Below are 18,838 nucleotides of genomic sequence, written 5' to 3' on the forward strand. Positions count from 1 at the left end.
AAACATGGTGTTAGCACACAGGAAAGATACACATAAGGGTATGCTATGGCCACTTTTTAGTGCAGCTTTGTAAAAGGGTCCCTAACTCTCCTGCACCTCAATAACTAACTCTGCCCCAGAGGTCATCCACTTATTGACTGACTTTTAAAGGGTGTAAATAACTCCTAAAATTAGATAGCTTGCCTCTTTGGAAATTCACTTCTATATAAAACTGTTTAGTAAAAGAGTCACAAATAATGACCATTTCTGATAGAACAGTTCAAAGAGATTTTTCCTCTGATCAGTTCAAACAGATTTTTCCTTTGATCAGGAATAATATAATCAAATGACTTACTACATTTATTTGAAGTGGTGAATCAACATGTGGATAAAGGTGAGCTGGTTGATATTGTATATCTGGATTTTCAAAAGGCATTTGACAAAGTATCTAATGAAAGACTCCTGAGGAAATTAGAAAGTCATGGGATAAGAGGCAATGTCCTATTGTGGATTAAAAACTGGTTAAAAGATAGAAAACAGAGAGTAGGGTTAAATGGTCAGTATTATCAATGGAGAAGGGTAGATAGTAGGGATCCCCAGGGGTCTGTGCTGGGACCGCTGTTTTTTTTAAACATATTTATAAATGATCTGGAGAAGATAAAAACTAGTGAGTGACTACATTTGCTGATGATACAAAGTTATTCAAAATTATTAAATTTCAAGAAGATTGTGAAAAATTGCAAGAGGACCTTACAAGACTGGGAGACTGGACATCCATATGGTACATAATGTTTAATATGAACAAGTGCAAAGTGATGCATGTGGGAAAGAGAAATCCAAACTACAGCAATGTGATGCAAGCTTCCACATTAGGAGTCACTGCCCAAGAAAAGGATCTAGGTGTCATTGTTGATGATACATTGAAACCCTCTGCTCAGTGTGCAGTGGCAGCTATGAAAGCAAATGGAATGTCAGGAATTTTTAGGAAAGCAATGGAAAAAATGAAAATGTTATAATGCCTTTGTATCACTCTATGATGCGACCACACCTTGAATACTGTATGCAGTTGGGGTCACTGCATCTCACCACGTATCACTCCATGGTACGACTGCACCTCGAATACTGTGTGCAATTGTTGTCACTGTATCTCAGTCTACAGATTTATTAAATTTAATATACCACATTACATAATACTATATCAAAGCGGTTTACAATAAAATTATTATAAAAGAACACAGAAAAGGAACTACAGTAGTATAGGAAAGCTCACGGCACTCAAGACTCACACTTCAAGAATGGACTATAATAGAGCAGAATTAGAAAAGGTACAGAGAAGGGTGATGAAAATGATAAAGAGGATGGGATGACTTTCCTATGAGGAAAGGCCAAATTGGCTAGGGCTCTTTAGCTTGAAGAAGTGATGACTAAGGTGAGATATGATAGAGATCTATAAAATACTGAGTGGAGTGGAACGGGTTGACGTGAATTGCTTGTTTACTCTTTCCAAAAATTCTAGGACTAGAGGGCATGCAATGAAGCTACTAGATAGTAAATTTAAAATAAACCAGAGAAGATATTTGTTCACTCAGAGTATAAATAAACTCTGGAATTTGTTGCCATATTTAAAAAAGGTTTGGACACTTTCCTAAAAGAAAAGTCCACAAGCTTTCTCCAGTGGAGGAGTAGCCTAGTGGTTAGTGCAGTGGACTTTAATCCTGGGAAACTGAGTTCAATTCCCACTGCAGCTCCTTGTGACTCTGGACAAGTTACTTAACCCTCCATTGTCTCTGGTACAAAATAAGTACCTGAATATATGTAAACCACTTTGAACATAGTTGCAAAAACCTCACAAAAGGTGGTATATAAATCCCATTTCCCCAAAAGGTGGTATATAATTTCCATTTCCCTTTATTAATATGGACTTGGGAAAATCCACTGCTTATTTCTAGAGTAAGCAGCATAAAATCTGTTTTACTGTCTTGGGATTTTGACAAGTACTTGTGACCTGGATTGGCCACTGTTGGAAACAGGATGAAGGGCTTGATGGACATTCAGTGTGTCCCACTATGGCAAGGCTTACTACTTTACAGTTTGAAAAGCATGTAAAGTACTGAAGTCAAATTGCCTATTTTAACCTAGCCAGTGTAATTTTATTTTTCCTGACCTTCATCGGTTGTTTCTTTACATGCTGCTGACAAACAAGCGCTAACAGCCTCATAGGATGCGCTCAGTCGTGTGTTGGGATCCCTTTTTGGTTTAGGAGGAGGCTGTTTCCGTGGTGATGACAGGCAATTACTATCATCCATGCTGAACACCGAATGCATGGAAGGGGATCTGATGGATGATCCAGTCACAGAGTGCACCAAGCCATCCACTGCCATGGGAACGGGCATGGAACTGGAATGCAAGTGCTTAAGCATTCGACAGCCCACAAAACTGTTTTCCGGGATTTTAGCACCCTGCTCTTCAGTTCTGCAAAAACAACAAGAAGAAAAAAAAGATACATTATTCACATATTAACAATAAAGCTGTTCCTGCAAACATAATAGCTGTTCTTTGGTAAACAATTACTAAACATCCCTGCTGTGCTTGGAGGATGTTTGCAGTAATCTAACAAACACATTCAGATAAATCAGCTATCGTGCTCTCTTTTCTTGCTTTCAGATTCAACAGGACACTAGACCTTTCCCACAGAAATGCAACTTGATTCAAGCAGGCCAAACATTTTTAGTGCCAATATTCAAAGCAATTTAACTGGCCAGAAACGGGTCCTGCTGGTTAAATCGTATGTTCAGGGCTCACTGCTAATTTTCAGGAGCACTTAACCAGTTAGTGCCAAAGTGAAAACCGGCTATTTTGGGGGTGTTCCAGGGGCAGATTCAACACTTGGCCAGTTACTGCCGATATCTAGCACTTAACCAGCCAGGTTAACCATACAAATAAGACTACATAAAAGTCATTCCTATCTTTGTGGCCCTTTTACTAAGCAGCGGTAGGGATAAAGCCTGGGTAGCATGCGCCAAATCAGCACTACCGAAGGGGTAGCACGGGTGCCCTGTAGTAGTTTTGAAGTTGGTGTGCACTGTTTCCCTTGGTAGAAAATAATTTTCTATCTTCTACAATGAGAGCATTCCTGGTGAATCGGAAGGGTGGCCATATTGGCATGCGGTGCCTGATTACAGCACAAGTAGCATGTGAACCCTTACCACTAGGTCAATGGGTAGCGGTAAGGGCTCAGGCAGTAAACAGCCACACTCTACTTTTAATTTTAGCACATGGCCATTTACTGCCCCATTAAAAAATGCCTTTTTTCCCAGCCACAGTAAAAAATGACCCAGCGTGTGTTAAAAACACGTGCCCACACTTCCGCAGGCCAATTTTTACTGTGGATTAGTAAAAGGACCCCTTTATGCGGTAGCCCATAGCTAATTAAGGGGCCCTTTTACTAAGGAATGCCAAAAAATGGCCTGTGCTGGTGTAGGCACATGTATTGGATGCAATTTTGAGCCTGAGACTTTAAAATTATTTTTCAGACGTGCATCTAAAATGAAATTACCACAAGAGCCAAGTGGTAGCCGGGTGGTAACCCCATTTTGGTGCACATTGGGCGCATGCAGACGTTTACGCGGCTTAGTAAAAGGGCCCCAGAATGTCCAAAAAACTAGAGAAGATGCGTAGGACAACCACACCAGGCAAACTTACAGAGGTAGATGATAAATAAAAAATTATACATATTTATTTATTAAAAATACCAGATACAATACACTCAAAGGCCAGATAAAATGGACTCAACATAGTCCCGTTTTTCGGCAGATGTATGTCTGCTACAGGAGTCTATACTACAGCTCATGATTACCGCTCAAATAGCATGGGAAAAAGAAGAAGGATACATTGGCTTTGTGTCATATTTCAATCATTTTTTGTGAAACGATGGCCATTGTATACACTGATACTCTGACTCCTGAAGCAGGCATACATCTGCCAAAACACAGGACCGTGTTGAGCCCATTGTATCTGGCCTTTGAGTCTATTTTATCAGATATTTTTAATAAATAATTACAGTGCACTCCATTTAAGTGCACGTCGGATAAGCGCATGCTCTGTTTAACTGCATGCCATACTTCGGTCCCATTTTTGGCGCCATCAATTTCTATGGGGACAAACTTCGGTTTAGCGCATGGTTTAAGACTGCTCCTCTGCAGGAAACACTCCGCATAAAGTGCATGCGCGGAATATGGAAGCTGATTGGTGCGTGACAAAGGGGCGGTAAATTTGAAATCTCGATGGTTATCTGCCACAGAAAGAAGCAAAAGAATATTGTTAGAGTGTACACTGGAGTCGTCGTCGTCGTGCAACTGTAAGACTTTAACACTGGCTGAACGAATAGAAGTTCTTAAAAAATTAGAAAACAAACAAAGTCAAACATCTATTGCTAAAGAATATGGTGTCAATCCCAGTCAAATTTCACGTATCTTGAAGCAGAAAGACCAGCTTCTGGAAGACTGGCAAAACAATACAAATCCACACTGGAAACGAAAATGGGCAGGAAAAGCTGAGGAGGTAGAAGATAATCTTCTTCGGTGGTTTTCTCAAGTCAGGAGCAGACAGTTTCCTGTCAGTGGTCCACTGCTTATGGAGAAAGCTAATCAACTAGCTGAAAGTCTTGGACTAACTGAATTCAAAGCCACTGTTGGATGGTTGGAAAGATGGAAGGAGAGGAGCAACATAAAATTCAAGAAACAGCATGGTGAAAAACTGGACGCTGATGACTTTGGTGCTGAAAATCGGGTTGTTTCAGTTCTTCCTACTATCTTGAACGAGTTTGCACCTCGTGACATTTTCAGGCAACCATTGTGAACTGCTACAAATGGGCAAGCTTTGTTAGGGATGTGGAGAGAAACGAAACAGATGCAGCTGTTGCAAACACGTCAGATGAACAGGCTATTGACATCCCAGCAAGTGTTACTGAAGAGGAGTTTCATCACTACGTAGCTGTTGATTACGATCTACAAACAGCTGACGACAGCACTGATGTCCAGATATGTGCTTAAACGCAGGCAATGGCTGATGATGAAACAGATGATGAAATGAGCAGCGAGGCACATGCTGACGAAATTCAACAACCTCCTGTCACTTTTGCAAGAGCGCTGGAGAGTCTCAACAACATGCGGGCCTATATGGAGGCCACTGGATGTCAGTGATATGACAGTTTTTACCATATGGCAGACGTGGTCTATAGAACTCACAGACACAAGAGTGTACAGAGGACTATGACTGAGTACTTCAAGTAAGCCTAACGTCAGTTAATGGAGACTGTATACTGTACATATAATAAACAGTACTGAACATATGTTTATCAGATGTGAAGCTTCTTTGGGTCACAACGGTTAAGTGCACGCTCCAGTTAACTGCATGTATTTCTTTGGTCCCAGACCCTTGCACTTAAACGGATTGCACTGTATATATAATTTTTATTTATCATCTACCTCTGAAGTTTTGCCTGGTGTGGTTGTCCTACATCCCTTCCCTACTTTTTTGAAAATACAGCCTAACTGTGGGCGCCATATACTGAATTCGGCCCTATAGCTCAATAGTGCAGAATACTGAAGCATAGAACACATTATTGATTCATAGTGCACACTATTTTTTTCAGTGGCACGCACTATGGACGACATGGGATCAAATACAACATTTTGGATTTTTTCCTGTCATTTCAGGTTAAAAATGGCACCAAACAACATGGGAAATGTGATTGGCATTTCCCATATTGTTTTAAATAAGTACACATGATTATTATACGTTGAATCATATAGTTCATTGTGGGTTTGATTCATTCAGGGATCTTTTAACTAAGCTGCGGTAAAAGGGGGGTCTGTGTTAGTATCAGCACGTGTTTTTGATGCATGCTGAGGCCCCCTTTTATCACAGCAGGTAAAAGGCTGTCTTTTTTGGTCAAAAAGAAATGGCCGTGCGGTAAGTGAACCACTTGCCACTTGGCCATTTTGGGGGAGAGCACTTATCACCAACCATTTAGGAGGCAGTAAAGGCTCTTGTGCTAACCCAGTGGTAACTGGGAAGCAAACGGTGCTGCCTAATTACTTCCGGATAAGCACCGGTGCTACACAAATAGAACATGTTTTGTAGCACGAGAAATGGTGTGCGCAGGGGTGGGAACTACCGCTTGGCTCCTGTGGTATCCTGGTGGTAGTTACGGAATAGCAAGCGGTAAGCCTGCGTTGGGCTTACCGACACTTAGTAAAAGGGCCCCTCAATATCTTTTTGGCCTCTGGAGGGTGAATACTTGAAAGAATAAGAACTGTTATAAAAGCAGATCTTTGAGAAATGTTTGGAAAAAACAAATTGGCCCAAAAAAGATAATCAGAGTAGAAGGGAGCAAAGTCATAAGAGGACCATATCCATGATATGTGAATGTTCTACTACATCTGTTTCATTTCTATTATGTTGATATACTGAGTTTCGTACATGAATGTTCTTACATGCTGCCTATTATGGTATATCATTTGTATTCTGCCAACAGTTATTATATTACTGTTAAATGAATGCCTTACTGTGCTATTTTAATATGTATATTTCTGATTCTATATCATGTCATTGCTATTAGTAGGATTTAATTTGCCTGTTTCCAGTTTACCTCATAGATTATATTTTATGTTTATCCTTGGTCAGTTTGCTACACCGCTAAAACAATGCAAGTTGTTGATGTCAAGCTATATTTGTTGTGCATCGCCTTGGGTGACCTCTTCATTAAGGCAGTTAATAAAACCCAATAAATAAAACAAACATAGCAAAGCATAACATAAAATAAAATAAATAACTGGCTGCATTAGGTGCTGCATTAACTACTAGCATATCATAGTTCCCATGTTCAATAGCTAATACAGCCTATTAATAGGCTTCTAAGGGAACTAAGGGCCTCTTTTACTAAGCTGTGCTAGTGATTCCCGCTCGGCAAATGAGAGGAAGCTCATAGGAATTTAATCAGCCCTTAGCTAGCTAAAATTCGTTTTTTATTTTGTAGACCTTTAATGAAAATTTGTGAACTGATATGCAGGTACATTTATTTTTCAAGCAATTTCATAAACCTTTAATTTACAGTATAAATCTTTTTCTATGCCTGGTAAACCATCAGCACAACAGAAGTTCCACTACAGTAGGCATCCAGATGCCAGGCAATAAATGAAATAGTTAAGATGAAAGCTTTGTACTCAGTGGGTAATTTCTTTTTATTGTAGTATTTAATTACATGGAAGGTATTTCTCCAGTATGAAATTGCAGGCACATCAAACTAATTAACCAATGATGTACAGTCGTTTCTACATTAATAAAAGTCTGTTAGAAGAAATAATATATTTATTTGGCGTGTAAACACAGTAAAGTTAGAGGAACTATTTCCAAGGAAATACAATGAGATATGTATCTACTGTTATTTCTATGGAAAAATAAAAGTTAATGAAGGAGTTCATTATAGTGAGTAATAGGCTTCACCCATTACTGCAATTTTCATCTTTTTGCTTGAGCGAGTTTGATTGTAAGATCTGAAATGGGCTGGACAGTGCAGACAGAATAGAATTAACTAAACTTTTTTAAATTTTTATTGAAATAACAATAATACAAGCAAACAAGATTACTCTTAGGAATTTCCCCCCACCCACCCCCCCAAAAAAGAAAAAAAAATCTACATAAGATTACAGAAACCTACCTCTTCAAAAAATTCTATAGCTAATCACAAAGGGAAGTCTCTCTTTCCTGCAGAAAATGGCCGTGTGGCAAGTAAAGCACTTGCCACATGGCCATTTCGGGGGAGCCCTTACCACCACCCATTGAGGTGGTATTGGGGTTCCCACACTAACCCAGCGGAAGCCGGACAGCGTGCAGCACTGCTAGATTACCGTTGGGTACATTCTGGCGCTACAAAAATACAGTGGGGGAAATAAGTATTTGATCCCTTGCTGATTTTGTAAGTTTGCCCACTGACAAAGACATGAGCAGCCCATAATTGAAGGGTAGGTTATTGGTAACAGTGAGAGATAGCACATCACAAATTAAATCCGGAAAATCACATTGTGGAAAGTATATGAATTTATTTGCATTCTGCAGAGGGAAATAAGTATTTAATCCCTCTGGCAAACAAGACCTAATACTTGGTGGCAAAACCCTTGTTGGCAAGCACAGCGGTCAGACGTCTTCTGTAGTTGATGATGAGGTTTGCACACATGTCAGGAGGAATTTTGGTCCACTCCTCTTTGCAGATCATCTCTAAATCATTAAGAGTTCTGGGCTGTCGCTTGGCAACTCGCATCTTCAGCTCCCTCCATAAGTTTTCAATGGGATTAAGGTCTGGTGACTGGCTAGGCCACTCCATGACCCTAATGTGCTTCTTCCTGAGCCACTCCTTTGTTGCCTTGGCTGTATGTTTTGGGTCATTGTCGTGCTGGAAGACCCAGCCACGACCCATTTTTAAGGCCCTGGCGGAGGGAAGGAGGTTGTCACTCAGAATTGTACGGTACATGGCCCCATCCATTCTCCCATTGATGCGGTGAAGTAGTCCTGTGCCCTTAGCAGAGAAACACCCCCAAAACATAACATTTCCACCTCCATGCTTGACAGTGGGGACGGTGTTCTTTGGGTCATAGGCAGCATTTCTCTTCCTCCAAACACGGCGAGTTGAGTTCATGCCAAAGAGCTCAATTTTTGTCTCATCTGACCACAGCACCTTCTCCCAATCACTCTCGGCATCATCCAGGTGTTCACTGGCAAACTTCAGACGGGCCGTCACATGTGCCTTCCGGAGCAGGGGGACCTTGCGGGCACTGCAGGATTGCAATCCGTTATGTCGTAATGTGTTACCAATGGTTTTCGTGGTGACAGTGGTCCCAGCTGCCTTGAGATCATTGACAAGTTCCCCCCTTGTAGTTGTAGGCTGATTTCTAACCTTCCTCATGATCAAGGATACCCCACGAGGTGAGATTTTGCGTGGAGCCCCAGATCTTTGTCGATTGACAGTCATTTTGTACTTCTTCCATTTTCTTACTATGGCACCAACAGTTGTCTCCTTCTCGCCCAGCGTCTTACTGATGGTTTTGTAGCCCATTCCAGCCTTGTGCAGGTGTATGATCTTGTCCCTGACATCCTTAGACAGCTCCTTGCTCTTGGCCATTTTGTAGAGGTTAGAGTCTGACTGATTCACTGAGTCTGTGGACAGGTGTCTTTCATACAGGTGACCATTGCCGACAGCTGTCTGTCATGCAGGTAACGAGTTGATTTGGAGCATCTACCTGGTCTGTAGGGGCCAGATCTCTTACTGGTTGGTGGGGGATCAAATACTTATTTCCCTCTGCAGAATGCAAATAAATTCATATACTTTCCACAATGTGATTTTCCGGATTTAATTTGTGATGTGCTATCTCTCACTGTTACCAATAACCTACCCTTCAATTATGGGCTGCTCATGTCTTTGTCAGTGGGCAAACTTACAAAATCAGCAAGGGATCAAATACTTATTTCCCCCACTGTAGATATATTTTTGTAGTGCAGGATATGTCGGCACATTAGGGTTGAGAAGTACCATTGGGCTGCTGTGGTAGCCCAGCGGTACTTCCTGTTTAGTGAGTGGTAAGCCCGCATTGGGCTTAACAACGTTTAGTAAAAGGGGCCCTAAATGAATAAATATCACCAGAACTCTACAGTTGAACACAAAAGCTACCACTACTTTTCCACTTTAAATCTATCTCTTCAAAAACCCTATGAATAACCACACGAACTATAGGTGCCCTCTCAACATTGCACAACACTATTCTAACTCTACCAAAACGTAAAATGTAAGCCACTTTGAACTGAAACTTGTTGTTTGGCTTTTTTTTTCTTGGTCCCCTATTTATTGAATAATATTTCTCCTTACATTTGGGAGGAACTTTTTTTGAAAAGGTTTAAGGCTGAACTTAAGGCCTATTTTTTCGAGCAGGTATGTGATGGTGAGCCCTATGGGTTTGATGTATGAGCACTTCTTCTGACTGAACAAGTCAGCTACTCTTTCTTGGAATGTGCTTTCTTTGTGTGTTTGTTCTGTCCTATTTTAATTTGGAATTCCTTATTTCCCCTTTCTTTGAGAATTGTAACCTATTTTTTGAGAATTGATTTCTGATTAGTAGAAGCACTATATAAAGTTTAAATAAACATAATAGATAAAGGGGAGAGGTACTGATGTACTTCCAAAAGGACAATCTGATCATTTGAGATGTATTAATTTCCACTAGATCCAAAACCCTGTGACAAGGGATTGGCAAGAATCAGATTAATGCAAGGGTGTTATTACTTGGAAAAAAAGAGGAAGTAAGGATATCTTTTTACAGGCTATCACATCTGGAGTCCCCTAATTCTGGAGTCTCCTCTTCCAAAGGGTTATAGCTGGAATAAAGTCAGACAAGAGAAAGGCAACCGTGTGTAAAACCTGACCCATAAACTCTATGAAACTACAAAAACAATAGGAGTCCAAACACACTAGAGCCCAGATATTACACCAAGAGACAGAGTTATTGAATGCTAGAAAAGAGTGGAGAGTGTGGAATAATTTTTTTTGTTACATTTGTACCCCGTGCTTTCCCACTCATGGCAGGCTCAATGTGGCTTACATGGGGCAATGGAGGGTTAAGTGACTTGCCCAGAGTCACAAGGAGCTGCCTGTATCTGAAGTGGGAATCAAACTCAGTTCCTCAGGACCAAAGTCCACCACCCTAACCACTAGGCCACTCCTCCATTTATACTGGTTCCAATCTGGACCCAAGTACTACATCTGGGGAGAATAACCTCCATGAAGGTGTGCCCCCAGTCGGCCAAGCAACACATCATAGCTCTGTGAGAACCACTCCAGACTTGCAAGTGTTACACTTGAATCAATAGAGAATATTGCAGATTACGCTTGAGTTTTTGTTTTAATTAAGGTAATCAATAGAAATAAAAGAAAAGAAAACATGAAAAAGAAAATAAGATGATACCTTTTTTTATTGGACAGAACTTAATGCATTTCTTGATTAGCTTTCAAAGGTTGCCCTTCTTCGTCAGATCGGAAATCTGATCTGACGAAGAAGGGCAACCTTCGAAAGCTAATCAAGAAATGTATTAAATTATGTCCAATAAAAAAAAGTATCATCTTATTTTATTTTTCATGTTTTCTTTTTGTTTTATTTCTATTGATTACCTTTGAAAGTGGACTAACATGGCTACCACACCTCTCTACTGTTTTAATTAAAAAATCATACATTTGTAAGAGAGTTAAACAATTTTGAACAACAAAGTATTGAACCAATGTATACCGCAATGGAATTAATTCTTAATCTAGAAATATAATACTCAGTTTATACACATATAATTCTTATCTTAAAAGAACTCTTTACATAGCATATATGAAAGATCAATGAAAGGCAAAAGAAAGGAAAAGCACATAAGAAATGCAAGCATTTTCTCAGGTCTCTACTCACAGATGCTGCAGTTCATACCTTTTTTGGATTTCTTCCTGTTCTTTCCTCGTTTCTGGTTTGTCCTTGTAATGAGATGTGTTCATTTCATTGCGGAGTCGGTCATTTTCTCGGGCAATGTCAGAGGCATTCTGGATGACCAGTGCGTCATAAGCCTGTAAACCCTTATCCTCTGCGTTCTTCAGAAAGCCTTTTATGGAGGTAACCTCTTGCTGTTTGACATTCATTTTATGCATCAAATGCTGGCGGGCTAGGAATCCTCTTATAACTGCCGTAGTGCAACAGAATTATGGGCCGATAACAAAGAAGCAGAGAAAAAGTATAGTTATAAACTGATAATGAAAAACTAAAAATTAGCAAGCATTCAAGCTTGTAAAGAGAACAAATAGCACCCAGAAAGAGAAAAACAAATGTAAGGAAGTGAGTGATGATTACTGGTGTAGAGACCTTGGAATTTCTCTCTTAGGAAATCCCAGAGCAAACTCAGGTGGATCTACTAAAGTAATATATTTATATTTTACTATCACATCACTAATTAAGTTGCTTGTCCAAGATTATCTGCAAATTTTCAGCAGCATTAAATCGGATATCGCTGCTGAAAATTAACAGCGCCCAATTGAAAACCAACAATTTGGGGGGTGTTTCGGGGAGCAGACTCAGCAGTTGGCCAGTTAAGTGTTCATATTCAACCTTTACCTGGCCAGAGTAACCACATAAAGGGGATCGCACAAATCACAGTCCTATCTTTATGTGCTAAACCATAGCCACTTAAGTTCTGAATATCGGCTTAACAAGCTATACATTAGCCAGGTCCACATAAGCCAGAAATTCAATGCCGAAGCCTGCGCGTGGCCCAGCATTGAATATCTGGGAATAACGCCAACAGCATTCAGCCAAATGCTCACCGCTTCCAGCTGAATATTGACCCCCCCCCCCCTTTAGTGTATAGTTCAAATACTTGTCTTTGATTTTTTTTTTTTTGCTTTCCTAGATATGTTAGCTGCATCTAAGGTGTAATTTAATAGCCCACAGGTCCTAGCCATCTAAAACCATTAAATTATAGGAGATAGGGACACCTGGCTACCCTACTCAGGACCAGGGGCGTATCTGCTTGGGGCCTCAGGGGCCTGGGCCCCCGCAGATTTCGCCCTGGACCCCCCTACCGCTGCCAACCCTCCCCCTCCGTTGCTGTCGCCTACCTTTGCTGGCGGGGGACCCCAACCCCCGCCAGCCGAGGTCCGCGTCCTCCTGCCACTGCCGGCTGCCTGTAAAAGAATTCCGTCAGCTGGCGGGGGACCCCCAACCCCCGCCAGCCAAGCCGAGGTCCTTTCATTTCTTCCACTAAAGCTGGCGCCGAAAGTTTCTTCTGAGTCTGACGTTGCTGCACGTTGTACGTGCAGGACGTCAGACTCAGAAACAGCAGTGGTGGGGCGGTCTATGGGCAAAGTCAGGGAGGAGCCAGGAGTTATGTGAGTGCCAGTGGTGCACACGCCAAAGGCTACTGAACGTGCTTACCAAGAGAATGAAATTGTTGGTTTGTTTTTATTTATATCCCATTTATTTTGCGCTATTTTGTTTAGAAGTCGGCGATGTTGTTTGACATGCATTCAGGCTTATTTTCGAAAGGGATCACCGGCGATTTTCCGACACAAATCAGGTGATCGCCGGTGATCTCTCAATCCCGGCCAAATTGGTATTATCGAAAGCCGATTTTGGTCGGCCCCAATTGCTTTTTCGTTGCAGCACTGGCCAACCTTCAAGGGGACGTGTTGGTAGGGTAGCGAAGGCGGGAAGGGGGGGTTACGAGATGGCCGGCTTCACCTTATTATGGAAAAAAAAAGGCCGGCTCGAACGAGCACTTCGCCGGCTGCACTTGGTCCATGTATTTTTAGGACCAAGTCCCAAAAAAGAGCCCCAACTGATCAGATGACCACCAGAGGGAAGCAGTGATCACCTCCCCTTACTCCCCCAGTGGTCACCAAACCCCTCCCACAAAAAAAAAAACAATTGAAACATTTTTTGCCAGCCTGTATGCCAGCCTCAAATGTCATACCCAGCTCCTTGACAGCAGTATGCAGGTCCCTGGAGCAGTTTTTAGTGAGTGCACTGCACTTCAGACAGGTGGACCCAGGCCCACCCCCACCCCCACCTGTTACACTTGTGGTGGTTAATGTTGAGCCCTAAAAAAAAACCCAAACCCACTGTACCGCATATAGGTGCCCCCCTTCACCCCTTAGGTCTATGGCAATGGTGTAGACTTGTGGGCAGTGGATTTTGGAGGGGATTTGGGGGGCTCAGCACACAAGGGAAGAGTGCTATGCACCTGGAAGCTAATTTTTTTTTTTAAAGATTTTTTAAGTGCCCCCTAGGGTGCCCGGTTGGTGTCCTGGCATGTCAGGGGGGCCAGTGCACTACAAATGCTGGCTCCTCCCAGCATTTCACCGGGTTTGAGATGGCCGGGTCCGGTTTCCATTATGGCTGAAAATCGGAGCCGGCCATCTCATCTAAACCCGGCAATCCTATTCTAAACCCGGTAAGTGATTTGGCCGGCACCAAGCATATTTCGAAAATACGCTTGGCTCTGCCTGCTTACGGCGCCGGCCCCGAAGATGGCTGGCCATCAATTTCACCAGCGCCATTCAATTACGCCCCTCATTATCACGTAGAGAGGGTTATTGCCAGCGTTCTTTCACTGAACACACAGTTTTGCACATACTATCATTTGTTTTTTTATTATTTAGCTTCCAACAATTATTTTATAGTTTTCTATAATAGTTTTTACATACAACTTCACTGATGCACTGTCACATACGGTTCATAGTTCATCAATTTAAAAGTGCAATATCTACATTATCCTTTTATTCCATGATAGAACATTGTGTACTACACATTGAGGGGCATAATCGATCGCGAACACCCATCTCCATGGGCGTCTATCTCCGAGGACGGGTACGTGAAGGGGTGGGACAGACCGTATTTTCGAAAAAAAATGGGTGTCCATCTTTTTTTTCGATAATACGGTTTGTGCTGGGCAAATGCATCAGATTTGGGCAGATTTGAGCTGGGCAGTTTCATTTTTCAGCGATAATGGAAACTGAAGGCGCCCAGCTCAAAAATGAACAAATCCAAGGCATTTGGTCGTGGGAGGGGCCAGGATTCGTAGTGCACTGGTCCCCCTCACATGGCAGGACACCAACCTGGCACCCTAGGGGGCACTTGTAACAATTAAAAAAAATATTAAAATACCTCCCAAGTCTACAGCTCCCTTCTCTTGGGTGCTGGACCCCCCAAATCCCCGCCAAAACCCACTGCCCACAACTCTACACCATTATCATAGCACTTATGTGGGTACAGTGGGTTTTGGGGGCGGTTTGGAGGGCTCCCATTTACCAGCACAAGTGTAACAGGTAGGGGGAGATGGGCCTGGATCCAGCTGGCTGAAGTCCACTGCATCCACTAACAACTGCTCTAGGGACCTGCATACTGCTGTGATGGAACTGGGTATGACATTTGAGGCTGGCATACAGGCTGGAAAAAAAAGGTTTTAAAGTTGTTTTTTTTGGGTGGGAGGGGGTTAGTGACCACTGGGGGAGTCAGGGGAGGTCATTCCCAATTCACTCCGGTGGTCATCTAGGCAGTTGGGGCACTTTTTGGGGACTTGTTCATGAGAAAAAAGGGTCCAGAAAAAGTGATCCAAATTCTTGCTTCTGGCGCTCTTCTTTTTTCGATTATCGGCCGAGTGCGCCCATTTCTCCTCGGCTGATAAACACGCCCCAGTCCCACCTTCACCACGCCTCCGACACCCCCCCGTCAACTTTGTCCGTTCCCGTGACAGATTGCAGTTGGAGATGCCCAAAACCGGCTTTCGATTATACCGATTTGGGCGCCCATGAGAGAAAGACGCCCATCTCCCGATTTGGGTCGAAATATGGGCGTCTTTCTCTTTTGAAAATAAGCTGGATTGTGTCCATTACAACCTAACATACAAGATTGCACTTTAGTTTTTCAAAGTTTGCTAGGTGATGATATATTTTTAAATGTCCAATTTTATCTCTTTTTTTTTTTAGAAGCCACACAGCTATACCCCTCTTGGTTAAGCTATTAGCCACAACACAAGAGGTACATATATTTTGAATACATATTTAATCAAGTTAATGATAAGTTGTCAATTAATGTTTGTATATAATTATTACATCTTTACAATTTTTCTAATATATTTTATGTCATAAATTTGTAAACACATGCCTTATTTAATATTTATTCTTTTAATCAATAATGTAATTTTTATAATTATCATTCATCCATCATCAGTTATTTCATTTTTATCTCATTTTCATCTGCTTGTTTCATTTATTTATATCAATGTTACAATTATTTCAAACTTATGTATGTTTACAATACAAAATTCTTTTTATGTATGTCACTATTGTTTATTCAATTCATTTAATTTGTTATTTATCTTGCTTTTGTATGTAGATTCAATAGACCCCCTGATGCAGGCCTATGTGCCAAAACACGGCTGTGTCGGGTCGTTTTTTTAGCTGTTGATATTAAAGACTTCCTGAGATCCTTTTTGCACAGTCCTCACTTTCTTACCCAGTGCCAGTGGTATTCCAGGCCAGTGCCCACATAACTAAGCGACCAAATAGGTCTACATAAAAAGGTTGTGCTAACTTTGATCACTTAGCTATGTGGGTGGTGGCTCTGAATATCAGCCAACACCTGCAGAATCTCTGGTGGGAGCCTAAATATTCCTGTTCTCTCCTCCCTCCCCCTAGAAGAAGAGTGTACCCTTCATGGTACTACTGCTAGGGGGGAGTCAGCCTTCCATATAAGGACAATTTGCTCTTAGAAGAAGACTGACCCCTAGTTATAGTACCATAAAATTACCTCTAGAGGTTGCATGGAGCCAGTATGGGTAGGAGTGATTGGGGTTTGCTCCTGCCTGGTCTACCCCCCTAGACCATTAGGACACTAAGGTAAGCTAAGATGGTCTATAGGGGTGTGGTAGGATAGGGGGCTTCATAAGGGAGGAGGCACATAGGGGGTCAAGAAGGGGACTTCTTTTGAGCAAGTTTTAGAGGAAGCCAGGCTCTTGTTGGAGGTTCAATAGGGGGGATATGATCTTGTTAGGAGGGGGTATATTCTTATAAGTGGTCCTCAGGAAAGACCTAATGCTTTTGGGGGAGGGGTTAGGAGGGGAAACAAAATCAGTAGAGGGTAGGGGAATGGTCTGATCGATCCCCACAAATGGGTCCTGGCTGATATTCAGCTCTGACAAACTAATGTTACCTGGATACTAGCTGTCCTAAAGTTAGCTGAATAATTTTATTCAGATAATTTTATCCCATTATTTACAAGTGTACTTTTAGATGGGGATGACCATCTCTAAGGGCACCCATCTTTAAGGACATCCCGGTGAAGGGGCGGGGAAATCTGTATTATCGAAACAAGATGGGTGTCCATCTTTTGTTTTGATTATACGATCAGGGATGTCCAAAGCTCAACATTTAGGTTGTCCTTAGAGATGGTCGCCCCGGTTTTCAGCGATAATGGAAACTGAGGACGCCCATCTCAGAAACGACCAAATACAAGCCATTTGGAGGCATATTTTCAAAGCACTTTGGGAGGCTAAGTTCCATAGGTTTCTATGGAACTTTGGGAGGCTAAGTGCTTTGAAAATGAGCCTGTTGGTCATGGGAGGAGCCAGCATTCGTAGTGCACTGGTCCCCCTCACATGCCAGGATACCAACAGGGCACCCTAGGGGTACTGCAGTGGACTTCACAAATTGCTGCCAGGTTCATATCTCCCTTACCTTGGGTGCTGAGTCCCCCAACCCCCCCAAAAAACCCACTCCCCACAACTGTACAACACTACCATAGCCCTAAGGGGTGAAGGGGGGCACCTGCATGTGGGTACAGTGGGTTTTGGGTGGGTTTTGAAGGGCTCCCATTTACTACCACAAGTGTAACAGGTGGGGGGGATGGGCCTGGGTCCACCTGCCTGAAGTGCACTGCACCCATTAAAACTGCTCCATGGAGCTGCATACTGCTGTCAGGGAGCTGGGTATGACATTTGAGGATGGCATACAGGCTGGCAAAAAATATTTTTAAAGTTTTTTTTAAGGGTGGGAGGAGATTAGTGACCACTAGGGGAGTAAGGGAGTAAGCAAATTAGGCGCAGAGTTGTGAAGTACGTGTTATTTAAGGGCCCTTTTACTAAACTGCACTAAGAACTGAGCATAGCAATTCCTTACGCAAGACTTTCCCTATGCGCTAAGCCCATTTTTAGTGAGGCCGCCAAGAAGGGCTTTTTTCCATTTGATGAATGTTAGCATTAGTGCGGCCATTGAAAAAAAATTACCCAGGGAGCACTTACCACCTTCTATTTAGAAGGTACTAATGGTTCCTACGTTATGGATACACTAACCAGTAAGCGTGGTGGTATGAGTGCACTAGCTAATTAGCACATCCATGCCCTTCTCTGTCCCTGAGATGTTCTCTCATCCCCCCCCCCAAAATAATTGCCATATAATTAGTATGTGCAGATGGCAAATATAGGGGCCCTTTTACTGTGCGGTGGTAAGCCCAACTTGGGCTTATGGCACGCACCATTTTCCAAGCTACAGAAAATAGCTAGATATTTTCCAGCACGGCATAAACCCAGCAGTAATCGGGTAGCACCAAGAACTACCTGGTTACCGTCAGGTTAGCACAGGAGTTCTTAACACCACCTCAGTGGGTGGCGTTAAGTGCTCCCCCTCATGGCCACACAGTAACTGAAATCTTACCACATGGCCATGCCATCTTTTGGCCTTTTTACCCGCTGTGGTAAACAGGGCTGCAGCACATGGCAAAAAAGGGGCCCCGCCTCTAGTGCAGGGCCCTTTTTACCGCAGCTTAGTAAAAGAACCACCCTAGTGCGGAATGCTTTAGCACATCTTGCATAAGGTCGTTTCTGCAGCATTTGGCGTGTGTTAGCACCTAATATAACTTAATAAAAGTCCCCCGTAATCAAACATACATGTCATGAATAGTGTACACACAGACATTAATATGGTCTTCAGAGAAGATGTGTGAGAGAATTTGTAGGCTGCTGGTGGTCAGTTTAAACTCTTCTTTTGTTATATTATATCATGCCTTCTATTCTGCTACTACCTCCACAGTTCAGGATGGAATACAAGAAGCTGAACCACTATGTCCAGGAATTATACCACAAAATAGATGAAAAAACCCAACTATATTATGATACAATAGGACACTTTTACAAAGCTGCGTTAAGCCCAACGCGGGCTTACCGCTCGCTAAAAAGGAAGTACCGCCGGGCTTCTACATTCGATTATGCCCCTCTAAGTGTGCCTTCAAAT

At 42.3% G+C, this 18,838-nt stretch overlaps 1 protein-coding gene across 1 annotated transcript in view; it reads right to left on the reverse strand.

Annotated features, from left to right (window-relative positions):
* Positions 1-18,838, reverse strand: part of MYO16 (myosin XVI) — a 481,895-nt gene that overhangs the window by 62,893 nt on the left and 400,164 nt on the right. The window contains exons 29-30 of the mRNA XM_030202479.1: positions 11,493-11,739; positions 2,144-2,451 (exon numbers count right to left, since the gene is read on the reverse strand). Of these exons, the coding sequence (XP_030058339.1) occupies positions 2,144-2,451; positions 11,493-11,739 (555 nt within the window). The remainder of the gene's footprint in view (positions 1-2,143; positions 2,452-11,492; positions 11,740-18,838) is intronic.

The sequence above is a fragment of the Microcaecilia unicolor genome, chromosome 4 (genome assembly GCF_901765095.1).
Source record: "Microcaecilia unicolor chromosome 4, aMicUni1.1, whole genome shotgun sequence".
Classification (NCBI taxonomy): Eukaryota; Metazoa; Chordata; class Amphibia; order Gymnophiona; family Siphonopidae; genus Microcaecilia; species Microcaecilia unicolor.